Source organism: Lepisma saccharinum, chromosome 6 (genome assembly GCF_977018435.1).
Source record: "Lepisma saccharinum chromosome 6, izLepSacc3.1, whole genome shotgun sequence".
Classification (NCBI taxonomy): Eukaryota; Metazoa; Arthropoda; class Insecta; order Zygentoma; family Lepismatidae; genus Lepisma; species Lepisma saccharinum.
In genome coordinates this window covers 5982961-6010838 of record NC_139234.1, presented here as the reverse complement: position 1 = coordinate 6010838, position 27878 = coordinate 5982961, and the positions used below count along the sequence as shown (strand labels likewise).

Here is a 27878-nt window from a genome sequence, read left to right as displayed (position 1 = left end):
TTCTGGACTTAAAAATACTTCAGGATTGTCAGATATGGTCCTTATTCCCATAGTCTGTTATCTTCCTTCATTGGTTTACATTATCCTGAAGGAGATTATAATATTATACCAAGTTGTTATTTTGACAAAATTAACATTTTTTTTAATATCAAAAAAAGAATAGCCCCGCGCACCTCTAAATGTTATTTATTTTCTTCCAAAATTTTGAACATGAGCTTTGTTAATGAAGGAGAATTTAAAGTGTAAGACCAATAAAATCACAACTTTTAATTTTGAGGACCACCCTAGTGCTTATGCATTTATGTTGATACACAGGAACAAAACTGAAAACACAGCAAACAATAATGATACTCTGATGTTTCATAGGTTTTCTACATGTATTGTCAAGGTGAAAATTGAGAAAGAGTAAAATACAAGTAAAAGGGTTTAAAAAACAAACTGACATATTGTTTTATTTCTTAAACATTTCAACACATTGTATTAGAAATTACAAATCCATCAGGATTGCAACAACAATAGATCAAAGACATCTAGTAAACAATAAAAACTCAAAATATTAAATGAAATGTTACAATTTGTTTAATCCTCACCTCTCTCTTTTTCTCAAAAGAAAAAGGAATTTAAATATTCCAGCTGATTTTAACTCCATTGTTTACTGCATTTCTTTTGTATTGTTGTTCCATCCTCATTGTTTAGTAATTTCTATTACATTGTTTAATTCCTTGATTGCTCTTGAAAAAACACATGCATGTGTGTGTGCATGGATGTCAAAATGTCACAGTATAAACCACAAAAAGCACATTTTTTACATTAGTATTTTATACAAAAATGACTGGTTACAATCTGGAAAAATAAATATAATTTTGCAAAGACAATTAACCCAAAATATGCACCAATACAAAAAAAATCTATATAAATACTATTTAAGATAGCACTACATAATTAAAAAAAAGAAGAGATTATTAGAAGACATAAGTGAGTACTAAAAAGATTTTCGCAGAACTTACTTGTAAATGTTCTATTAATTTTGGTGGCCTCTGCCAACATCCACTTGGGAAACTCGAGCAGAGGCCACCGAAATTAATAGAACATTTACAAGTAAGTTTTGCAAAAATCTTTTTAGTACTCACTTACGTCTTCTAATTATCAACCAATCTCTCTAACATGAAAAGAGATTATGTTGAAAAAGGTAGGATATTCAAAATTATACCTAATGCTGAGTAACGGAGTAACATTTCTGGTTATGGAGGCATAAAGTTCGATCTCCACATACCCCCCATATCATACATAGCATCTTGCATAAAAATTATCAAAAATCATAATTAGGTATTTGTTTCATTAGACATTCAAACGTTTTGTAATTTAATTTTAAAAAACAGTCCTAAAAGGAGGATTTCTGTGCTGCATAGATATAGAATGGCCCATGTAATACACTCTGCCCCACACCAACACTATGTCTGTCAATTGCCTTGCAATCTGCAAAGAAAAATTGCATTTGATTTTGACTAGTATGATAAGTGCTGAAATCAACAAAACATAATGCTTTTTTGAGATTGGGGGATCACATCAATATGTTTCTCTTCAATGCATCGTTGTAATTGTGCTTTGGCTAAGGTTTGGAGGATTTCATTGTTCAATTTTCAAAAGTGTAATGCTTAACAATTTGAGCCATCTCATTGTCTAGGCAATGGGTGGTTGTCTAGCAATCTTCATATCGAAAGTTCCAAGTTGAAGACAACCTGGGCAAGTCTCATCAATTTCATCTAATCATTGTTCATTTCATCATTGCAATTTGTTAAAATGGGTAGAAAATTGGCAGATAAGAAAACTATAAATACTTAATAAACACTCATTGACCTGTCATGTGACTTCAAAATGACCCTTCTAGATTTGCTCATTCCAGAGTTACGTCAATTTCCTCAAATAAATCACATAGAGATCTTTATCAGATTAATATCATGTATTCCAAATGGAAAATTATTTACAAATAAGTGTCCTCATCACTCACACTGACATTAACTTGCAGCCTAAATTTTCCACCATATTTGAAAACAATAAGATGGATCAACTACACAAACCAGTATCGCAACATATAATAAAGCACCTATCACACGGCACTGAATTTCTAGTAGGAATACCCTAGTTGGCGCTGAACTAACTTTCTAGGTAGCAATCATGGCCACCTGGCTGACTGCTTGACTGGTTTGGAGGAATAGGACATGTTCTAATTGCTACTTGCTTTCCTCGACTGGATTCTGTGGAACAGCCAATCAGAGCAAAGTTTTGCCATGTGAAGATAATCTGTAAGTGTGCAAAGGAGCGCTTTTGTCTGTGGTTTCAGAGTGTTACTCCAGCAATGTATAACGTATACAGCATGAAAGGTGCGTTGAGTTACACCATCTATGCTGAGTGCATGGTGTTTACATTTGAAACAACTAAAATATTCTTCCATACGTGTACAGTAAACGTTGCAAAGTATGTATTTAAGCAGCACCATTGTTTTGTACTTAATAACATTCTATACAAAACGTTATTCCTCTCGGTTGAATTGTTATCGACTTTTAAAAATGTGAAGTGATACATTGTTTACATCTCACATGGCCACCATTACAACTTCCCTCGTATGGGAACAAAAGTCTATTGACAAGTACGCTGATAAGTATCGTGTAAGGCGAAAACTAGCAAATTGGTAGCCAGTCCAGCGCCAACTAGGGCATATCTACTGGAAATCCAGTTCCGTGTGATGCGGGCTTTAGTTTACAGATTGGTACTTGAAAACTTACTAGAATAAGATTCTCTCAAAAGCAGCCTCATGTTTGTCAAAATATTTGAGGGGTACAAAGTGAATTGAAGTTCTAGGGGATTCAGTACCCTGCCCCCCCCCCAAAAAAAATAAGAGGGTATAATGTACCCCTTCATTCGGGCACCACTGGGTAGTTGTTTCAGTAAGCAATGCTACATTTTTCCATTTTATTATTATAGTAATCTGGATCCAAGTGATGGCATGAAACTGACTGACTGGTTAGGGGTTGCTGTATTCAAAGTACAACTCACTGTTCTAAAATGTAGAACATAATATCATTCACAATAAATAGTACATATTACTAGGAAATAATGTGAAATTGACATTTTCAAAGTTCAAAAACAATGTTCTTTAATGATTTTATAATTGGTTGCAGTGTGCTTTTCAATGTCTTCCATGTGTCAGGATGTCCAATAATAACTTTACTCAGGAGATTATTTAATTTCCTCGTGTTCTTCTGTTCCTTCAACTGAAAGATGCGTTTTCTTAAGCCAGCCTGCACACCGGATCTGACACGATGCAACGCAACACGACAGGACACGGCACAATGCAATGTAACACAATATAATTTTGTTTGTTAGCTAAAATCCGATTGTAGATTTCATCCATGTACAAAGCAGGTCTAGATCTGTCTTTTATCATTTTGGAAAGAGAGTAACAATGCATTATAAGTATAACAGTTTACAGTAGAATAAATATATATATGTGTGTATGTACAATTGATGGATCAGTTATACGTTGTGAACCGAATATATTTTTTTGCAAATAATTGGTTAGAAAAGATGATACTAACCATTTAATGCAAGATAGATGTCTGTACCTGAAGTGAATGGATTGGCTCATGCACAAATCATTTTGTTGCAAGCTGCTCCACATGAGACCAAATTTCACGGGCCTTCTTTATTTTATCGCAAACTGTTGCAAGGAACCTCGAGTCAAATATTTTGTCCCACGTGCAGCTGCCCATAAGAGGCTAATGTTAAACCTTAATTGAAATGTTGAAGATTAGGCACACACAGGAGATGTAAGGTAAAACAGCGATAGCGAAAAATCAGGCGAGGTCAGGCTGGCTTGGTAGCTCAGTGGTTGGGGCAATGGCACAGTGTGCCAGAGACCCGGGTTCGAGTCCTGGTCGAGCCTGCATTTTTTGCTGAAAATTAACTGAGATGGTTTGTGACAAGAATGACTCGTCGTGTTTTGTCGGATCTGGTGTGCGGCTGGCCTTAATGCAAATTATGTGATGCTCGGAATGAGGGACATTTACAACTAAATGAGACTTCATCTGCAGTGAAAAGAGACATGCAACACATATCACTTAGAAACGAACAAATCGCCAGCAATGCACGAAAAGCAGCATGACAGGTCACACAATGACAGTCAATTGGTGAAATCCTCAAGCAATACAAGACATGCGTTGCTTGTCACTTCAGTGTGAAATCTCCCTAAGACAACAATGTAGACCTCATCTGAGGAAAAGTGTGTGCCTGGTATGCGGCTGAAACAAACAAATACTCACCAATCAACCATTTTTTTTTTTTTAACTCAATGAGGTCCTTCCACATGTCATCTGTTATTTCCTCAATCGTATTACTCTTTTTTGTTTGGAAATTTAATGTTATCTTCTCCCTCTTCGCATTAATCGTGGTGATAAGGAAGAATGATAAATACATGAAACAACTAACACATCCCCCACCAATGATCAGGCTGACTTGAGCCCATAATATCAAGCAGCACAGTCACGAGTCCAGCACTCACTGTACTCATCCTCCAAAGTGGCATAATGCACCATCACACCCCTTGCAACAAACAAATACCCAAACAAATACATGCACAAGTATTCCAAAGGATCTAGCATATTTTACAACTCCCAAAAGCCTAGCACATGGAACCAGCTACTATTTTAAAAAGTACCACATGACCAAGCTATAATACAAATATTATTTTTGTTGCACTTGTGCAATACTGAAGAAAAAAAAAAGGTCACCATTACCCGTCAAGATGCAAATTAACCAGGGCTACCCTTCAGTTTAGCAAAACAAATTCTCTGAATTTTCTCGAAAACTTTAAAATAAATTTTCACACCATTCTAGGGTGCTTTAACACCAGGTTTTAAGTCTTAAAGGAAAAGTGCAATTTATTATTATTATTTTCTATCTTTCTATTTTAGTGTTTTATTTACACTTTTCTGCCTAATGGGTTAATTGCGACTATGTGGATGAAAGATGAAATGGATGATAGGACAAACAAAATGACTTAATGAAGGTTCGAACCTGGGACCTCTGGTTTCATAGCATGTTACACTGAACACTGCCAAAATCCTGGCAAGTAGAAAACACACTTGATTTTCACTGATTTTCCTAGAATATCCACGATTTTCAGGTCAGTGGAAACCCTCTTTGCTTGTGGGAGTTCAAGCAGACTCTTCGCTAGTTCTAAACTAGACTAGATCTTGACTAGACTAAATCTAAACTACATGGTGCAGCAGCCCTTTGAGGTCTAAGGCTTGCCAAACAGCTTCGCATTGGATAATTCATGGCTGGCACATCGACTCTCATTGTTGCAGTTGGAGACCAAAATTTTGGTGACTCTTACTATCTAAAATCAAAAGCACAATTATTTCTATATGCGGGAGCCGTTGGTTGGAATTTTAGTGATCCTGAACTAAAAGTGCCATTACAGTTCTAACGAATTTTAAGTGGTTTTACAAATGAAGCATTACATGAAAATTTCCTCACCACCAAATCTGTCTGCTTACATTCATCATGCTGTGTGTTTAGTAGCCTGGAGTTAGGAAGAGAAATGAGTTTTGAAACTGAATATGAAAGCAGTTGCTTCCAGTTGCAGGAACAAACAAAAAAAGTATTATTTTTATGAACACTTGCAGTATTGAATCAGAGTTAACCAATATTGATTCAAAAATCCAAAATTATTGCAGATTTCACGACCACAATTAATATTCCCAGAATATTTCAGGTTTCTGAAAATTCTTATGAAATTCCCCAATTTCCTTGATATTTCCAGAATTTTCAACAGCTTTAACTAGAGGGATTATAAATTTAACTATGTACAGATGCACTATCTCATGGGTGTGTTCTTGTGCTTATCAATCATTAATCCTGATTTTCAAAGACTGTAGTAGTAGTTTGCACATTAAGTTTCAAAGTAAAAGTACTTGGTTAGAACATCAGGAAAGTTATGTATACTTCTTTTTTCTTTCTTTTTTTAGGGGGAGCTGGGGTTGGTACCTAATCCATTTCATCATTCATCACCACCTTCAATGGTGAAGAAATGCTGTAACATAACCAAATTACAACACAGTGTTCCATCTACTTCTCTAGATTATAAGACTAATTTGCAGCATGCTTGGGACACCAGTTGCTAGTCAATTTTTAAGTCCCAAGTCATATTGATCCTGAGTGTTAGCATAATTAATGGTAATCAGCAATCAATGCTACAATAAAAGAAAATAAAAAGCACAGAGTTTCCAAAAACTTGATTACATGACATATGTATCATCTTGATCAAATGGCACAGAAACTGAAAATTCTTGTCTGTATCATCAGACTTAAGGATGATGCTAAACCTGCTCCTTCAGAACCGGTAGAGTGGAAATATAAAGTAGTAATCATAATGTTGACAGATCATCTATTTTGGAATGTTTTATATTTTGGGTAAAAAGTTCAATATGTCAAAGAAGGAATATGTAAATTAGAAATTAATCTTAATAATGCATTTGAATAATACAAATACATATTATTTACGAGTACCACAGTCCAAAAGATACAAATATCAGAAAGAAACTTCAAAAATAGATGGCTGGCAACATTATGGTTACTTCACATTTCCACTTGTAGTTTAAATAAGGTCAGCTTCTGATGTAAATCCTTCCTTTCCAGATGCAAACGTGGCATTGTGAAATGGTAACAATTTTTCTATGCTGTTCACATCAAGATTTATATATAAATAATATTATTTAAAGAGTGAATATGAAATTGAAAATAAGGCTGTAAAATGGAGAGTAATGAATAGAGAATAAAAGAACAGCTGAAGAAAGTAGATGATAGTATCAAGAAGAGAAGTATTGGAACCAAGAGGAAGGTGGAGTGAATACAGCAATTCCTTTGCACTCATGTGTGGTCTTCTTCATTCATTCTACCACCCATCCTCTTGCATGCTACAATTAACAAATTAGTAACATGTATATGGGATGGTATCTTTCAATTTGTCTGCTTCAACTGCCACAATTTTCAATACAAAATTAATTTATTTGAGGATGACCATTTACCCATAGTGTTTTGAACACTAAAAATAATCATCATACGCAACTACAGCAGTGAGGGTGCAAGAAAAAAGTGAATGAGGGGGCTGTCACAATTCACATACAAAAATGCATGTGGGTGGAAAAAACACTTATATAACTTTCCTAGTTTGCTGGAAGGTGGCGAGGAGGTTGTCTCTGCCTCCTTCTTGCACTGGTACTCTACAGCAGCATCTTGAATGCCATACGTACTACTTCATATTTGAGTAATTTTCATCTTAAGAATCTAGCCTCAGAATTAAATATTAGTTCTCCAGCTTGGATGAAACCTTGCACCACTATGCCAAACATTTGGTTCAACCTGTTACCTTTACAATGCTAGCAATCGGTTGGCAGTTTCTGTGCCAATTGGGAATGAGGAAAAGGCCATACGCTGGACTGCAAAGGGCAAATGGAAGGCAGAGAAGCATCACACACATGTGGTTACAACATTGTATTCTAATACTCACTTTTCATATTTTATTCAAGAAGTTTGATTTGCAGTATTTTAGTGGTAGTGATTAGTGTGCTGTACATACATTTGTGCATTCCCATGTACCTTATTTGCAGCCTGGCTTCCTCCAACCTGGGGCTGACAGCAGATAGCAACGATGCCACGTGACTTCTGCTCGACAGGTCAACATTTGGCAAAAGCAGGAACAGCAGCAGCTTGGGACAGAAGTGGCTTTTATAGTAACCCTTCCTTCATCCAGTATTTCTCCTTTATTTTCCCATCAAACATAAGAAAACTGATTTTCTAACTTCAAACCTTTACTATGTCAGAAAATCTCTATTTTCGAAAACATCTTGCTTTAAAGAACCGTGCCATTATTATGAAATCTAATACATTAGTGGATTTTGATTTCAGAAAATAGGCTTCCATTTGGCAAAAGCTTGTTTCAAGTCCTTATGCTCATTCAGGACTGAACTTGTGGCAGTCTTGCGACTACTTGATTACGAGCCAACATTATTAACCACTCTGCTATTGATATCCTCTAGCATGATTTTTCCTGCAAAATCTAGTAGAATTTCTAAGCATATCATATTTTTATCAATTACAATATCAGCATGGTTTCTGAAAATAATTAGGACCATCAACCAGGCCAACCTCTCCTGCATTTGAGTTACAACACATCTTGGCAAATCCAGAAGCATTCACGTATGTAGGGACCTTGAAAAATTTTCATACAAAAAGTTGTTCATTTGGCTATTGTGTGTGTAAACATTTGAAAATTTTGTTCACAAATTTTTGTTTATATGCTAATTTACCCATCCAATATGAATTTTATTCAAATTGTTGAATTTTCCATTCACATGCGATGTTTTTGCTAATTCAGTTCAATATTTTGTCTATTTTATTCCTTGCATGACTTTTCTATCACTAGGTTATTCATGACCAAGATAAATAGAAAAAGAATTGTATGGCAGGGGAGAGGTAAAGGAATACCTACAACTAAGCAGGTAACTGAATAGAAGCTTGTGCAGCACTCATTGAATAACTTACTAGGCTAAATACTATAACGTCCCAACTATCTCTGGAGGAAGGCAGCGTGTAGCATCAGAGAAGGGAAGCAAATCGAGTGGGCAGAGTGAAGCCGTACACGCTCCTGCGAAGGCTGGTGATTGCAGTCACTTACCCCCTTTCCATGCATTTCGGTTCTCTCAAGTGTTAATTGGTGGAACCATCTCAAATCCCTACTTGCGCAGACACTTGTTATTGTTCCCCTACTCCAGAGATAGCTGGGACAGGGGATGCTTCATTTTTGACTGGGTATCCTTTATTTTGCAGTTGTTACAACTTTCTCTGAATGCTGTGCCTGTGTTTGTCTGTTTTGGTTGCTAGTCGAAGTCATTCTTTGTAAAAGATGCCTCCAAATTTTTGAAACAGCCAGAAATCCCACATGTGAATTCAATAGTGAATTGTTCATTGTTTACAAGCAGTCAATAAAATAAATATTGATCTTGAGGTTTTCGGGCTGAACACAAGTCTACCTGAAGGTATACTTCTGGCTTGAAGTATATAAAAATAGTACGATACCTCTCCTGGAAGTTGTACATATTTATTATTGGCCTTGACCCCCTTCCCATTATTATTTTTGTTTCTTCTAATTATTTTTTCTTTGTCTAGAGAACTTGCAAGTAACAAGAATGCAGATCAAAAGTTTGAAATTGTTATTGATATTCTGTACGTTTGTGCCAGAAAATGTAATATAAAAATTTGTTGACTAAAATTTTGCTGTTACTGTAGTTTGTTACTGACCTCTCTCCTCTTGTTCAAACTTAAAACACACTTTTAAATTTAACAGAAACTAATAGTTATGCATTTAAACTTACTTCTCAACACAGATTTCCGATAGTGTGTGCAGAGAGACTGCTGAAAAGGGAAACCGAGAATATTTTGTGTGAGGGGAGTCTTTCACTCTGCTCCAATTTGTTGGCGACACTTGATTTTTTCAGCATATTTATAAATACGCACTTGGGTAAAATCAATTACATTTTCAAATTTTATTTTCATAGACAATTTTCAATCAAAATTTCTCAGGTTTGGTCTGCCAATTTTCATAGCAAATTTTGTAATTTTATGTACATTTATTATGTTTTTATATTCACGTTTTCAGGTCACTACTTATATGGTTTTATTCTTTCATCTTTCTACAGTTTCTGTGTATTGATGTTTGCCTTCGGAGGAATTTACATGCAACGTAATATTTCTCCATTTCAACACAATTAATTGTGTTCATGTTCCACTTTGGCATCATTGTATTTTCTTATAAATTTTTGAAGTTGTTGGTACTTACTGTCAAGCATACCTCTAATGTAACAGTGGCATTATCCTGCCATCGTAACAGGTTGCATTAAGAATGAGAACAAAATCTGCCTCGGAGGCAAATCATCTCGCAATGAAGCACTATCACCCTCCTGCCAATTTAAGACTCCGAACTAGACTGGGAAAAATCTAAGGATGTTGCGCCAGACAGGCTTGTTCTGCTTGGTATTCTGGCGGAGGAAAAGCTGCAAAGTATAAATGCACTCTAAAATGGGCTCAATGCACACAGTTCCAATGCAGATAAAATCCAATTGCATCATAGTGACAATTACGTAAATGACCAGCCCAAATGCCACACACTATGTACAATATATTGTAGTGAGCAGATGAATAATATAATGTTGCATGTAAATTACCCCAACAAAGGTGAGAATGAAGAGGAACCAGAGAATAAAACCACATAAGAAGTGTTACGTTAATATTAGTGCATAAAGTGGTAATATGGATGATAGGAAAGATTACATTCACTTGCAATTGTCACCCAGATTCTCTTCTGCTTATTGTTCTGCCATATGTGGTCACATTGCCAACTGCACCAAAGACTACCATGTCGCATCTCTTTCAAATAATTTTGGAAACTTCATACAGCTCAGCACACATCAAGGCACACTTAGAACTTCTTAGTGTTTGTGTACTTCATTAACGTTCATTAAAGTTCCTGCTGAAACCAGCATGATACAGAAGTCTCCCCAAGTGCTGTAGTGTCTGTGTTCATTTTTCTCAGTGATGCAAAGGTCAAGTTCAAAACAACATCTAATAAAACAACAACTTATTTTCTCAACACCTTAATTTATTCTTAATTTGACTATAAAACTACAAAAGTGTACCTTATAATAAAAAGGAAAAAAAAAGTATCAAAATTTGAGTGGCAAAGCATGAAACGACCCCTACGCACATCAAACATCTCAGAGGAAATACAATACATCGGAACAAAGTCTCACAGAGACGACATACAATTTATAACCACATTATTTAACTTCCTATTTTTCACTCAGTCATCATGTATCCACCACCTTCATACCAAAGTACTGGCCGTGAAATGAGGAAAAGTACCAGATATTTGCCTACATCTCATTCCCTATAACATAGGCTTACAAAAGAAATGCAAACATATTTAAAGAATTAAATTAAATTTAATGCCATAGCTTTTACACAATGCTCAGTTAGTCTTTTCTCACCAGCATCTTCTTGCTGTTGAATGATTAAGTCTTGACACAACAATTGTTTGAAGTTACAACTTGAACTAGTCCTGACATTGTGCCAAGATGTACATCAACACGTGTTTATTTCATGTTAACATAGCATCCATAATAATATCAATAACTGTTTGCACAAGGGTTATTCAAAAATTCTATTTCCACCAGAGTGCAGCAAAGCTTTGTCAAACTTTTCAAGTCCACTTTATGCTCAGATAAAGGACCTACAGTTTAAAGTGAGATCTGAACAACTAGGGATTGAAACTGGGACCTGTTGATTACAAAGAGCACAGGTCATACTGAAGGTACAATCATGTAGCACAAAGGAACATTAAAATATATTCCATCTAAAAGGCAGAGTTTTCATTATAAGTAGAAATGACATTCGTTTTGGATTGTAGCTCATTTTTTTTATTTCTACTTCCCGAGTTTTATGGCAAATATGAGAATGGATGAAGTGGCAAACAAATTATTATCTATACCTTGCCTGAGACCTGAAGATTCAATACACACTACCCTACGAATAGTTAAGCTAAAACTGGCAAAACCAAAGGAACACCAATAACCATGACAAGTGTTTCAACTCTGTACCTTCAGAATTAACACGAATCAAACAATGATTCTGGCTAATACAACACCTAACACTGCCAAGAGAATTTACAATTATGAACAACCCTTGTGAAACATTAAAAAAAGGCTTCAATGACCAAAGGAAAAAAAAAAAACATCTAAATTTTGCATCCGCATTGCAGACAATGGGAATGAAAGATATCAGTCTTCTACATTTTTTCAAACTGTGAACTACACATTGTTACAAATCATCATACCCACTTCTTTAACACTTACTCTAACAAATCCATGTAATTATACCAATTCGCACCTGATGGGCAGTGCAACACCAAAGTATACCAAGTATAAATGTACAGTGGACCAGCATGGGTGTGTTTCATTTATTACAATGAGATCAATTTTTGTAGTCACGGACACTTCTGGGGTGTAACAATTCCATTGGAAGTTAATGAGATTGTTACAAGTCAGAAGTGTCCATGGCATAATCCACTAGTCATTGTGGTATAGCTATGCAAAGACAAAATATAGTAACCATCATATTTTTTCTATATTGTAGCAAATGCTCTCAATGTTTCAATTAATATAATATGGTACTAATTGATGAGAATCACAAGTGGTTTGCTATATTGTTTATTCAATTTTTCCAGAACAATGTCTCAAAATACTTTAAAATAACTTTTCTGCAATTAATAAAGCAGACTTACTTAAAATATGAAAAGTATATTTAAAAGGGGCTGATTTTTGACAAAATTCAAGCTTCGTATTTCTGCAACAGGATAAAGTGATTTCCTAATGACTGTGCCAAAGAAAGTCTGGCTCAACTAGTTTTGTGCACTTTAAGTACATACATTAATTATTTTGCCCTTCTGAATACTATCCAACTTAAGCATATTAAATGTCAGTATAGGGACCACGGTAAACTGTGGCAAAACAGATCTAAAACGCTTGGGAGAAAAGTGATGAAGTTGTCAACAATGAATTTAGGTGTTAAAAAACTAGGCAGTGTATTAACCTGCCTTCCCATATGCTAAGTATATACAATAACATTATGCTTGTTTTCTGGTTGTAATACTCAGCTTTCTATAGTGTCTTACATGATGCATTTATACTTCCCAGTTGAAACAAGAGAATGGTGCAAAATTTTCCTACAGTTCTTGCATTTTCTGTACTAAACAATTTGTAGCAATTTTTTTAATGAAGTTCCACAAGAATTGTGGAAGGATACACCATGGTGCACACCTTCTTGAGGGCCTGCCAAGCAGATTTTCATTGGGTTGCACATGATCAGCACATTTGAGTTCCATTACCACTATATGGCTTTTGAGACCTGGATGACTGGAACACAAAATGAAGGTGTAATTTCATTTGCTCTTCTAGTAAATAATGACAGGAAAGATTACATGTTAACTTACTCAACATGTTCTTTTTAAGTTTGTAGAGTAGAAAATCCAGCACATCACCAGAGATCATGTAATTGAACAAATCCATGTCTTGCCAGGAATGCAATGATCACAATAGCACAGTGTGACTAGAAAACATGGTTCAATTTCCACACAGCAAAAATAGTAGTCGCAAAACACCACTCACCCCTCGTTATGCTGATACAATACCACTCATGTCTGCAATTTCATACTGGGCAGAATATCTTTGGATTATTGCTAAAGATTACAAAATACTTTTACACAGGTTTATTGCTCTGCTTATATGCTTCCATCCTAAGCAGTGATGTACAAGTACTTTTAAATGCAACAGTAGTACAAAAAGATCACTTGGCAGACAATTTTTTTCCTTTACATCGGGAAAAAATTGCAGACCCTGCTACAGCAATCACTATATAGATTATTGCAGGTTGTCCTTGCAAATGGCAAACAAGTATTCTTACTGACAAGGGTACGGAGGCATCGTTTTCAATGTAACTTTAGCGATGAACAGGCACAATTATGAGAAGATGCAATTTTTGAGACTTTAATTGCTGCATTCAAAGAACACACTACGTAGCTGTTAAAAGCATTCCAAGAAAGTAGAATGAATAACACTGTATTTTCATCACTTTTGGCCACCAAAAACTTTCCAAGCTGGAGCTAGAGCCAGTCTTGGTAACATTCTATTTTTAAATTTCAAGTCTTTAAGCTAGAACTGCATCTTGGAGCATTGAAAAGAATATCTACACTACCATGAATGTAGTCTTCATTAAATTCCTATCGAAGCAAGATATGAGTTTTAAAAATTTATGATGTCAATATCGTTATTCAAAACCAGAGACAATTTTTAAAAATTTGTTGCTCAGACAGTCTGAAGTTCCAGTGAACCTTATAGTTACTAAAATTGATCAGTAATATTGAGGGAACAAAAGTACAACCTCACAATAATTCCCAATAGTAAAGATGTTCACTTTCTTGACAGTAAAGATAATGAAAACTGATTAAGAGGTAAGAAACGGGGACCAACAATTACTGAAGCTCTCAAAGTATACCTTAGCATTGAACAGAAGCATCAACCATAATTATATTTTAGAACAGCATGCATGATGAAGAATTTTCCAATAATTCTGAACTAAAAATTGCATTGCAAAAAATAAATTTACTAATAAATGTCATCAGTATTAACATTGATTGTTTCATGTGAGAGTGAGATTTTTTTAAAGGAAAACATAGCTACAATGTAGTACTTATATGCCAACAGTTATATATATATATCTATTGCAAACAATTTTACATTGCTACAAGCATCTATAGGAAACCGTAGCAGTAGACCTACTTTACATAGCCTTCCCAAGCTAACTCATCTGAACATTGTGCTGCTGAACTGTCTGCTAACGGTTTACAATCTTTTTTTTTTCTGAACATACTCGTAAGTACATAAATACTATTATTCTAAACTATTACAATCCTCCCAATCCAAGAAACAGTTTAAAATGCTCTATAAGTAACAATAGTATTGCAATCGAAGCCCAGTGAATTTCAATATGTATTTTGTACATTTTTATCACTGAACACAACTGACAAAAAATCATGTCAAATGCCTGAACGCAAATTGTCTTGACAACATCTTGGTGAAGTACTGCATTGCAATACCTTAGGCATGAGCAAAGATTTTCTCCACTAGTTACATTATTTGTGGCCCAAATGTACAATCTACAGGCTGACTATGTCACTCGCGCATGCAATATAATGCGTAAAAACTTTACAGAAGTCCAAAAATGACATTTAGGTATAAGCTTCAGCTTGAAAACTATGTAAACTTACAATGAGAATTTTCCAATACAATTACACTCAACAATGAAAATTTTACAAAAAATCACCCTGAATGACTTGGATTAAAGCTTCGGAATATTCCTAGGCAATTTTTGGGTACATTTAAATTCCACTACATTACAGCCACATGAAGTATTGAAAAATTCAACTTTTCTTTAAACAACACTGGTATTAGCGATAATAGAACACTGGTTGCATAAAAACTGGTAAAATAAATACATAAAGTAACAACCTTTTTTTTGTCATCTAACAGTGTGATACAGTACTATAAAAATGTGCTTCAACAGAGAACTAAGGTACAAAAAAAACGTCAATGCAAAAATTCAACAGTATGAAATAGTATATAGAACACACTCTTCAGTTACTTTACCTCTAACTCAACCTATTACAGCTATGCACATCAAACAAGACATTGGTCTACTCTTAAGCATTCTCCATCTTGGACATAAATCAATTCTCTCACCCCATTGTTGACGTTTTGCAGAACTTCTAACCTGGGTCAACAAAGACATTTTGTTGAGGTTTCGCAGAACTTTTACCCTTGGTCAATGACATTTTGATAATATATTTTCAAAAAAATGCAAAAATGTTGAAAATTCTGTAAAATTACATCTGCTTAGATTCCTCATAGAGCAATGGAGGCAATCTTTGCGTGGTTCACTTTCTCAGTTGTCTAATGATAGAAAGCAGGCTTTTCACAAAACCATCACTGATGCCTATGCAACAGAGAAAGCAAACTACATGAAGATTCACTTCAATGATCTAGAAAGAATTCTAAACAGATGTAATTTTTCAGAATTTGGAATATCATAGTTTTCGTAAAAATAAATTTTCGAAGCTGTTGGCCCTGCAAAATCTGGACAAACCTCTTCTTTGTATTGAACCACAGGTTCTACAAACACAGATGTATCCAAAAAGTTTCAGACACAAGGAACAAACAGCCATTTGAGAGCCAAGCAACTTTTCATTTGCGGTTTTGTTGTCAACACAGCAGAAGAAGACAACAAATTAAATCTTTCAAGTTGGCATTTTTGGCAACTGTTCAAATCTGAATCTTATAAGAAAGATGTTATTTTCATGATTGTAAATGCAGAAATGTGAGTTAAAAGATTTTGAGATTGTGTGACAAACTTTTAATTTACATTTACACATCTGGTTTGTTATTGTAAATAGCTTTTATGTCTTTTGGCTAATTGTGACAATGAGGTCATGATAATTACATAAAATTCATGAATAGAAACTCATCAAGCCAGGATTCGAACTTGCGATAGTTGGTGGCGAGATCACCAGTACATCACTCAACACACATTTCTCTTGGAAATAGACTTTAAACTCTGCTTGTTTAATCAAATGTAAATGAATACTTGATGAAATTCAAACCAATCACAAAACAAAACACTTTAGTCCAGGTCAGTATTCAAAGGACCATAGATACTAAACAGCAATCAGTGTTCCTTACACTGTCAAACATTCAAGCATGACCTTTCAACAGGTTTTCAAAGCCTTACGCTGACAACATAATCTTACAAGCATCTTATTTTTTAATTGAATTTAACCAGTAGGAATTGTATTCCTGGGGCATTTATGGCATTGCAGAAACCTTGGTTCAATACAAGTTTCATAAATACAGCAATACATATGTATAAAAAATCTTCCATATTTCCTAATGCTATTAGCTCAACAATCACGAACATACATAAGTTACATTATACCAGTTTGTTATAAATCTGAAGCTAGAAATACATGGTTTTCTTAGAAGTACATTGCTTTAGCATGTGCTCAGGATATAAATTGCTAAGTTGGAATGAATGGTAATAAAACATTTGTTTTTATTCCATGTTGATACTTGCACATAAATATCAAGAAAGTAAGAAGTTATAGTCATTGAAAGATGAATATTATTACTTATTCTAATATGCCTGATGCTATGGAGAGAATGTGCAAAGACTGAAATACTATGCTGAAGAAGTGATCATATTTCTCAATCACTCAGCGTGACATTAATAAAGAGCATGGCACACGGACATTACGAAGAAACACTAGAAGACATGTGACATTCACATACAATCTTATTGTGGAAGGCAATGAATGTTTGGAAAATACAGGAAGATTATTACAACAATTTATATAATGATGTCAAAATTGGTATAAACAAACCTGACACTAGATCTAGCACATCCAAAAAATTGAATCAGGTCCTCTTGCACTGATCTACACTACTTCAGTGTCTTGTATTTGACAGCACACTCAAATTTCAACAAAGACATCAAGTAACTTACAATAAGTAGGGACCTCGATTTTTCGGTCCTTTTTTTTCCAATTTTTTTTGTCAACACTTCAGAGTTATGTTCTTGGAAACAGCAACTTTCTAAATGATCCACAAATACTAGGAGTGCATTATGTGTGTTAGTCTGTCACTTAGAAACAAATTGTGTGAATTCTGACAACATCCACAAAAAGCTGTCAATGTACAATATTTACAACTAATAAATAGAATCTGTGAAAAATCATTGGTTCAATATTTTTGTAATTTTCATACCCGGAATTCTGTCAAAAAATCAAGGCCCTTACTTATGTTAATTGCAAAAAATATATATTTTTTTTCAATATATTGAGAAAAAAAATAGTATTATTCCATTTGTTTAACATCAAAACATGCTCTCAAAGTTCCAATATCTTAATATAATGCTAAGGTTTCACAACTGTAAACAAAGTATCAGAACACAGCCCTTACAGCATACAACCAGCAAGAAACACCTACAAAATATCAGTGCACTTGCAAATTTGCAAAACAGTTCTGACACACAATATATTCATGATGGGTGCGGTAAACGTGGTTTAAAATTACTTACGTGAAATTTAGAAATTTCACATAAGTAACACACAATATAATTTTCGCAAATAACTTTCAAAGCTTGTAAACATTTGACAGTTTTCAAGGGAGATAATAAAAACAATTTCCTAACATGTTGGCAGTGTTCATATAGCATTTACATATATATCTGTACCTACAGTAACAAATGCTGTTATCAAGTTGAAATGAGGGAATGACACCAAAAATGCATTAAGATAAAATTTTATACAATCTTGATCGAGATACATAATAGTTTTTCCTTATAAGTCTTTACTCAGTTTTTGTCCTTTTTTTATTATATTATTGGTTGCAAGAAATTAAAGAGCAAAATGGCAGCTTACGCAGCTTTACGCTGTACTAACAAATACACATTTACACATGCTAGTGTGTCATTCTTCGAGCATACATAACGTTATGCAAGAATTCGTGAAACTGTCAAAATTACTGTAGCATGACAATGAAACTGAAAAAAAAAATCTTGGGATTATAAAGAGGATGATATATGCTAAAGTCTATATAGCTGGTGTCTACACCTTGGTACAATTTGAAGATAGCACATATAGAACTATTATATTTACAATAGCATGATAGTGATTATTGTCAGAGGCATGAAAATGAATTACAGGGTGGAAAGTTTAAGAGGAAACTGGGGATAAATGAACCTTTTAAACAGCAAGTAAACATAATGAAATTGAGTCCCAAGTAAAAAACCATTCTGTTCTTTATGAAGTTCACCCAATATGAAAAAGTAATGGAAAACAGAAAAAAAACTATGACTATGTGAATGCAGTCTATACATTTTCTTGTCCTTAAAACATGTACTTATTCTTTTTTTTATTTAGCCTGTTCAGTTGAGGCACAGTTGGTTTTTTATATATATATTGCTGTTATGCAAAAATGGGCATTGAGATGCCTGTACCCTAGTGATCTTTTTAAAACAATGCTTAAGGCTTCATAGTCATAAATAAGACTAGTCACAATTGAGTCCATTTTTTAAAGACTAACTTGAACACACAACCCCTAAACACGAAGCTTGTTTATTTTAATTCACTCAAATAAATAAATTACCCACAACAGCAATAAATTCTGTTTTTGGTTTTCTGTTAACACCTTACATGTTTTTAAAAAAAAAAACTTGCTAGCATAAAGGAATGTTGTAAATATATCCCTGCCGGAACAATGCTATTGGCAGCAGATTATAGAAAACTTTTTTTTTAACATTTACCGCTGACTAGTCTCCTGCTGCCGCAGAAACCAAACACAGCCACAATACAACTACTAAAAGAAAAGCTTTCACCAAGCCATATAACAAAAAGGCAAAATCTGGAACATTATTTTTTAAAAAAAAGCCTTTGCTTTTAAGTCAATACTACACACACACACTCCACTTTACTTGGAATGACTCAATTTTCCAAAATTGTCCGGAAATCCTTTCTGATCTTCCACAACATGAGTTCTATGCCTGCCCTGGCATCCTCGAAGCTGTCGTGGCCAGATGATTCTTGCTGGATGTCTCTCTTGAGGTAACACCCGACTAATGACTTCAGTGAACGGCGATATGGAAGTCCGTAATAATGAGGGAATACCACGGATGTGTCGATCACGGTCCCGTGAATTATCTTAAGTGCACGGAGATCGTTTTCCAGTCCATGACCAATGAGGATTGTATCTGCATTGATGAACCCCATCAGGTCATTCTGCACACCCTTTAGTGTCTTTGTCGCCTTTGTAAGATCTCGTGCTGTTATTCCAGAGAATCTCGTGTTGTAATCTATGATGTAGTTCTCTGGTTGCACCAAGCAGTCGTACACTAGGTGCCCGTCAGCACCCACAACAGTCACTTTTGTAAGCTCGAGACCTTGCGTGGTGAAGCACATCTCGCAGTCTATAGCGTAAATGCCAAAATTGCCATCGCTCGGTGGGGTCTTTTTAACTTTAGTCTTTATGTACCCGTCGTATGGTCCGTTAATACCACTACTGCTTCCATACCACACATGTAGCTTCCCTGTCGTGCAGCCTTTGGCATTTTTCCGGCCACGACAGCAACTGTACTCCATTCGCACAAAGCTCTTTGTCACAACCTTCCTCAGCTTCCCCCAGTGGTACAGGCACTTTTCCTGAGTGAGATATTCACCATCGCGTGTAACGAAAAAACCCAGACCACAACGGACACACTTCTTCTCGTCGCTCGCACTACCTTGGTTCATAACATAGCTCTCGCCACCTGTATAATAACTTGTGCCATCGTTCATGGAAAACTCTGGCATATCCACCACATCATCATCTAGCGACGTCAGGTCACCAATTTCACACTCTTCAGACTCCACGGACACCTCTGGCGAAGACGACTGCTCCCCGTCACCATCATTATTTACCACACTATCAAGATTGTTGTCAACATCATCATCGTACACTGTAAAGTCACCATTTTCTACCCCGTGATCAGCATTCCACTCCAACCCGACGTCAGTGTAATCAACTCCCCAAAATGACCCAAGACCCCCATCCATGACACCGTACGGCAATGGATTAGCAACCTGCGACAAGATATCTCCGTAACCATTGTAGGTCATAAAGCCATGCTGCTCCACACTAATTTGCTCCAGTTGAGAGCTTTTCGGGATGAATTCCCGCGCGTTGACATCAAAGTGCGAAGAGCTACTCAACGAATCATTCTGGCTGGGATTCGGAGCGCACACAGCCTGGTTCCTGTAAATAATAGCCCTACCTGGATACAGGGCACTCTCCACAGGGTATCCAAGAGCGAGGAGCTGGTCGGGACTCAGGACGTAATGCCGCAGGATAACGGAAAGGTCACTATCGCTCAGATTTAATTTTGTGTGCTGATGCAGCGGCAAGTGGCGTTTGTTTCTTTGGTCTCCCACATTTTTCCTGGTTTTGTGCTTACTCTTCTTGCTTCGTGACAGTGGAGAGTTGCCATCTCGTCTTAGGCGGATATTTCTCTTCTGTTTTCTGCTAAGCGTTCCATTGCAATGCCTGCCATCCTCCGTGTCCCCACTGCCTCCGTCATCTTGGCTGTTCTCCTTGTTCCCTTCACTCCCGCTGCTGTGCTCACTCCCTCCTGGGTCAAGCTCTTCTGAATCATCTTTTGGAACGTTTGAAAAGTAAAATTGAATGAATATAACGAATATTACTTTGCTAACACCATTAAGCCTTGTTTCCATGATAACTAAAAACTCAATATGCTGACCAAGGCAGAATTTATATTATTTTAAAACAAACTAAACGTTATGTTTCAACTTTCTAGCAAGGTCATCTTCAGACTCTGTACCAAATACAAATGAAATAAGGTACAAAATGGGAAGATATATATATACACAAAAATAACTCTTCTCCAGACACAAGATAATTAGAAAGTTGTTTGTCTGGAACATTACTTACCGGGTGTTCCAGCAGGTGGCCTTCTGTCAACTGTTGTTTTATCTGACAGGCGATTTTGATAAACATTTCCTCTCATCGGTAATGTGGTTGGGACTCCTTATCTCATACCCTTTTTCCTTATCCTTTCTCTCTTCATTCCTCTCCTCATCCACTCTTGTCCTTTCCACTCTAACACCTTCTTCCATTCTTTGTTTATCTTCAGTCCCCCATTCTAGTTCATTCTCTCTTCTTCCCCTTTCTTCTCTATTTCCTTGGCCTCCTTCCATTTTCTCACTAGACAAGTGGGATGAGGCTAGGCAGATAGGAAGGAGAAGAAAAGAAAGGATAAGGGAAAAAAAAGAGCATGAGATAAGGAGTTCCAACCACATTCCAGATGAAAGGAAATGTTTATCAAAATCGCCTGTCAGATGAAACAGTTGACAGGAGAAGGCCACCTGCTGGAACCCTGGTAAGTAATGTTCCAGACAAACAACTTTCTAAACAAACAACTTTCTAACTATCTTGTGTCTGGAGAGGAGTATTTTTGTGTATATACATCTTCCTGTTTTGTACCTTACAGAGTCTGAAGAAGACCTTGCTAGAAGGTTGAAACGTAACGTTCAGTTTATGTTTTAAAATAAAATAAATTCTGCCTTGATCAGCATATTAAGTTTTATTACTTTGCTAAAAGAAAGTTGCCATGTTCTAGCCCAACACTCAGCCAACTCTTTAGCCATAACTGACTATTCATCATATGAACAACAACTTCTAGAACAAGCTCACAATTCATATATTAAGAGAAATACCAAATTCAGAAAAAGGTTCAAGAGATTCAACAAAAAGTAATGCAAATAATCAAAATTAATATACAATATCTACAACTTAAAAATTGTCATGTTTTAGCTGCTAATGTAAGTTCCCCTTTTACTAAAATGGTAACCTATAAAACATAATTGAATGTTTTCAACACGAAAGCAGGCTCTGCACTTGAAATTATTTCCAAACGGCATTATACATAAAGGAATATAATATAAAAGTTCCAGGAAGAAAATAAAAAACACAGCACACAATAACGTAATCTGAATGTTTCGTTGGTTCCCCACATGTATTGTTGAGGTAATGGAATGAATAAGTAGTATTAACTAAAAAAATGTGGTATATTCTTCTAACACTTTTATACTAGTTGAGAAACTTGTGAAAGTTCAATATTTCAATGTGTTGTCTTATGCTGCATAAAAAAGGTGGTTCACATGCATGGTCAACATACTGAAAACTGATCTTCCAAATATTCAGAATGGCCTCAATCCTCCTTCATGGATGGGAGAAAAGAATGTGTGGTGGAAGGGTAAATACATGGATAGAATGGATAAAATGAATTCACGCAAACAAAAATGTGTTGTCCTGAACTGTCTGATGTTGTCAACTGGTCCTTCCAGCTATCCGGGAAAGGTGTCCGTTTCCAAGTACCAGTGGGCATGATGAGGACAACATATTTTTATACTTCTTAATCTGCTGTAAGCATTTTGACCATGATTTAGCCCTTCCATAACACATTTTTCCCATTCATAAAGAGGGATTGAAGTTTGTCCTCAAATTAAAAAAAAACAAACTACGTTAAGTGTTGAGACTTTATCTGGTTTTAATTTCACATTGACCATCTTGTTCCTCTGGTAAGAACATAAAGAAACAATAATGGTATGAAACAACGTACTGCAAGGGAAATAAACCTTCAATTCGTATCCACTAACATAGAATCTCATTTAAGAGAAGGGTTTCTTGCAACATTCTAATTCTACTTTCTTCGTGTGGAAAGACAAGTGCTAGGTCAGGTAAAAAACAAATGAATCCTTATCCAGTGCACTATATGAACTATCTGCAAGGACTACATAAAGTGCAATAATGGCAATACTGCTACTGAAGTTGAAAACATACATAATCATCAGTAATGCCTTACACAGGATTCCAATCTGTGATGCCCGCTTGTAATGTCAAACTAATGTCTACATCTGAGAGGGTCCATGTAGTCAAATGGTCAAAATTAACGACTCCTCTGACCAGAACACACACAAATAAAACTATTATGGCCTATCAATAATTTAGCATTTTAAAAGTGCAACTGTAATTTACTTTAAAAAGTATTATAATGCATCCATATTCTATATTGACCCAACAATAATATTTTTATTAAGATAAGGCAATGCAGTAAAAAATTAAGATTAATGCACCATAAACAAAGGTAGTAAGTAGCTTGGTAATCCAACATGGTGAATTACATAGTAGAAAGCAAGGAAGAAAACATCGCAGATAATCAGCATTTACGGAAAGTCAATGCCACAGCCTACATTGTCAGTACAATAATAGTTAGTAATAGCTTACAAACAAGTCCGAAAAAAATGTTAACTTTTAGTTGGACTGAAATAATCTATCATCATGTTTGATTTTGTTATTTAGCATCACATTTCTGCCCCTTTTGCCTAATTGCAACAATGAAGATGCGTGGCGATGTGATGAAATTGATTAAGAGACACTCACAAAGAACACCGATGCTCAGGCTGGGATTCAAATACATTGTGAATGTGGCAAACTTCACTGTCCTTTTCTACTGCAGTAGAGTACCCACATGATAGCTGACAGCAGACTATGGAACCATGAATGGCAGGAATGGTTTCAAGATAAATCTTGTGGCCTATAGTTGGAATCATCATACGCTATCTTCCTAGTTGGTTGAAAGTATCCCTCTTTCACTTGTTCATTATTATATCGATGTTCTTAAGTGTGATTCAGCATGATTACATGGATATATAACACAATAGCTTGTACTTACGAGGTGTGCCCAAGCCAAATTTAGAATATCACGTAAGGCGACCATGTAGACATGTCATATTGTGACAGAATAATGTTCAACACCTTTACTCAATTTTTTGTACTCTGCAAACTTATTCTGCATGGCTTTGGAAAGAGCCATGTGAGTAAAACATGGCCGAACAGCAATTGAAGTATTGAGTAGTGATACGAGTTCTTGATGCTGGAAGGGCTACCTACCACCCAGGGACATCCACACCTGTTTGGTCAATGTGTACATGGAGTTTGCCTTCCCTTGCTAAGAAGCACAATTGGGTTAACGAGTTTAAGAAGGGAAGAAAATCCATTCAAGATGAACCATCTCAATCCCTGTTCAGAATTGTACGAACTCCATAAAACCTTAAAAAATTCAGACAAGACAAACTGTCTGTAATAGCAGACAATGGAATTCCTGAAATCGACAATTCATCTGATGTTGACTGAAGGCTTGATGAGAAAAGTGTCCACACAATGAATGCCAAAGTTGCTCACACCACTTCAAAAGCAAGATTGTTTTGACATTTCGATTGAAAATTTAGAAGAGAGGAGTCAGAAAAATTTCTAACTAGTAACAGGGGTGAGATGTGGGAACATTATTATGACCTCTAAACGAAACAGGCTTTCAGGTACTGAAAGCATAAGGACTCTCCTCAGCTCAAGGGAAAACTTAAAAAAACAATATGAAAGCTGTAGTTGACTGTTTATTGGGAATGCAAAGACCCACTGCTTAGCAAGTTCAATCCAACAATTAATGAAACTTTGATCGAACTGCATCAAACCATACACCAATTAGATGTACTAGGTGAATGTGTTGCATAATAATGCACCAACACACATCTTGCATTGTCAGGGCTGCTGCAGACGAACAGAAGTTAAAAATAAACAGTCATCCCTCTAATTCACCAGACCTGGTCCCAAGTGATTTTTATGTTTTGATAATTGAAGTTCTAGTTAAAGGGAAAGCTATTTGATGATGACAAAAAGATCATATGTGCTGTGAACTCCTTCCTTGAGCATCAGGAAAAATCCTTCTACAACAATGGAATTACGAGCATCCCATCCAAATGGGAAGAGAGTGTTAATACCTACAATACAGGAGGAGACTACATTGAAAAATAAACAAGATGTTTTTCGACCACATGCTGCTTTGTGTGATTTTCTAAATTCAGCTTGGACATCTCATAAATGTATCTTATAGACTGCAGAATCAAACATTTCATTCTCATTTATATCCTGATTATGATATATTGCCTTTTCTTTATCTCAAAGTTGATACTAGACTAGGACTTTTTAAAATCGTCAAAATATGCAAAATAAAAAATGAACTTGTGGCCTAAATTTATATAAACATAAAAACATTAAAAAAAATAATGCCTTATCAACAATTTAAATTTCTAATTAACCTTCCGAGGACAAGCAGCCTAAATTTAGACAGCTGCTTGTATTGTACAGCCACATAGTGGCAACAATTAACAAGTCATTTCTTGAAAACTACACACGATATTTCAGTTGTATGTATATGTAGGTATGACATACTCGAAAAGCAAAACAATGTGCTTGTTTTTACTATTTTTAACAAATGCATTATTTTAAAATATGGGTTTTTCCACTCCAAAAATTATGTAACTTATGTATTGGTATTATTGCTCTTCAATCACCGATATTTGCTGATTTGTGCTACTTTTACATGTAATAATGAAAATAAAAAATGTGTTCACAATGTGTGGCAATTAGGGGGTCAGATGAAGACATCAAATTTTCAAAATTAGCCAAAAATCACAATTTTCTAAAAGATTGCATATTTTCAGATTTCAGAGAAGAGGATTGCATGTCCATACTTCCCTCCCAATTTGGTCCATTCAGTGGCTATAGGGCCAACACTAGAAGCAATTTTTCAAGATTTTTTCCTATAAGATGGCAACACTGCTTTCCTTATACACACAGGAAAAATCTGCCTATTTTCAACACAACTTTGCATGGTTGCAGGAATATACCACTGCTTCATACTACATTTGTTCCTTCACTTCGATCTATTGTGGTGGCCACAGGGGCATGCTAAATATGGATACTTTAGTCCACTTTGGAAATAGCTAAGTGCAAGAGAAAGTTCTATATACACCTTGAAAAAGCATAAACTGGTTAAAATTTGCTCTCTCAAATATGCACTAACAAAGCAGCTTAAGGTGAGGTGTGACAATTTCGCAACAGGCATGCATATATTTGAATATCGTCTGAATGGGCACTGCTAATAAAGAAAATCCAAAAAACAATTTGCGAGTATTTCTCTCCATGTTGCAAGTGGAAGCTGATTTTAAAGTTGATTATTAAGCTAGATACCGTGTTTCAAAAATATGATTAATAAGTATTTACAGAACCCCATGCATTCCTTATGGAAAAACTCAAGTTACGGCTAAACAAATGGGAGTTTAGATTCTTTCTAGCGAAAATATCATCTTCAATGGATCCTCTACCCGATCATATATTATTTTCCATCAGAAGTAGATATTCTCAAGAAAACGAATAAAATAAATACCCATAAGCAAAATGCATTTCTCTTTTCCTCCTACAGCCATTCTGCCAGTGTTGCCAAACCTTATGCGCATAAAATAGTTAAATTTAACCTAAGTCGACTTTCAAGGAGCTACATTTAGGAAGGCTGAATAAAGTGCCAAGACAATATATTCTTAGTTTTTACTGTGTAGATCTGACCGCATTACTAATAATCCACTGATGGTCGTATGAAATCGAAAATAAGGGATTACCGGATAACAATATTGTCATCTTCACTTCAGCCACGGCGCTATATACAAGGTAACCGAAAAAGTTCTTGCCGTTTTTGATCATCAGAAACAAAAAGGTATGCAAAGAATGTCACACTGTTAGTCCTCAAAGTAATCCCCATCGGCATCCAGTACCTTTTGTCAACATGCCTCCAGCTGTGCAGTGCCCTGGCGATAAATCTCAGGGTCTCAGACGGAAAAAGTCCGTGACTGCTTGCCGCAAGTCTGCCTCATTTGCGAAGGATTTCCCACGAAGGTGGTTGTCCAGGGAATGGAAGAGGTGATAATCTGTTGGCTCAAGGTCTGGAAAGTACCGTGGATGGCACAATATCTCCCAGCCAAGTCACTGTATGGCATCCTTGGCCACCCGTGCACCACATGCGGCTTGGCATTGTCGTGAAGAAGCCGTACACATTTGCGATTAACCAATGCTGGCTCCTTATGCTTCAGTGCCTGTTGCGCACGTTGCAACTGCTGCGAGTAGAGGTCCCCAGTGATGGTTTGGCCCGTTGGTAGCAGCTCATAGTGCACCACTTGGTGACTAGTCCACCATACAGAGCATGATCTTGCATGGGTGTGAAGGTGGTCTTGTGGCATTAGGCACAAAGTCCCATGTTGACAACCAATGTCGGGCACACTTGGGAGTGTCATATAGGACCCACTTTTCGTAACTGGTGAGCACTCGACTGAATATGGGTGTGTTGCTGTGCCAAGAAAGCAACGAGAAACAGGCTGTCACTCGTTGTTGCTTCTTGTCTTCTGACTGTGTATGAGGTACCCTCTTGCTCAACTTGAACGTCTTTCCTATGTGATGCAGGTGCAGTCTGGTTGTTTTATTGGACACCTGGAAGTGGTTGGCAAGCTCACCACACCTTAGGCTGCTGTCCACCTGTATGGCTGCCTTCAGGGCCTCGTCATCCAGGACCCATGGTCGGCCACTGCTAGGTTCGTCACAAAGTGACATATCTCCCAACCTGAACTTCTGGAACCAATTCCTATTGGTGCGTTCATTCACAGCATTATCCCCAAAGGCTTGACATATTCGGCGACTTGATTCTGCTCCGGACAAGCCCAC

At 36.1% G+C, this 27878-nt stretch overlaps 1 protein-coding gene across 3 annotated transcripts in view; it reads right to left on the bottom strand.

The window, feature by feature from the left end:
- Positions 1-27878, bottom strand: part of LOC145988523 (transducin beta-like protein 2) — a 70886-nt gene that overhangs the window by 12963 nt on the left and 30045 nt on the right. For 2 of the 3 annotated variants that reach the window (XM_083123418.1, XM_083123417.1), the window contains exon 3: positions 10703-20907. The exons of the other annotated variant lie outside the window; for it this stretch is intronic. In XM_083123418.1, the coding sequence (XP_082979544.1) occupies positions 19205-20907 (1703 nt within the window). In that variant the 3' untranslated portion in view covers positions 10703-19204. Of the gene's footprint in view, positions 1-10702; positions 20908-27878 lie in introns of those variants that run through there. 3 annotated transcript variants of the gene reach the window in all.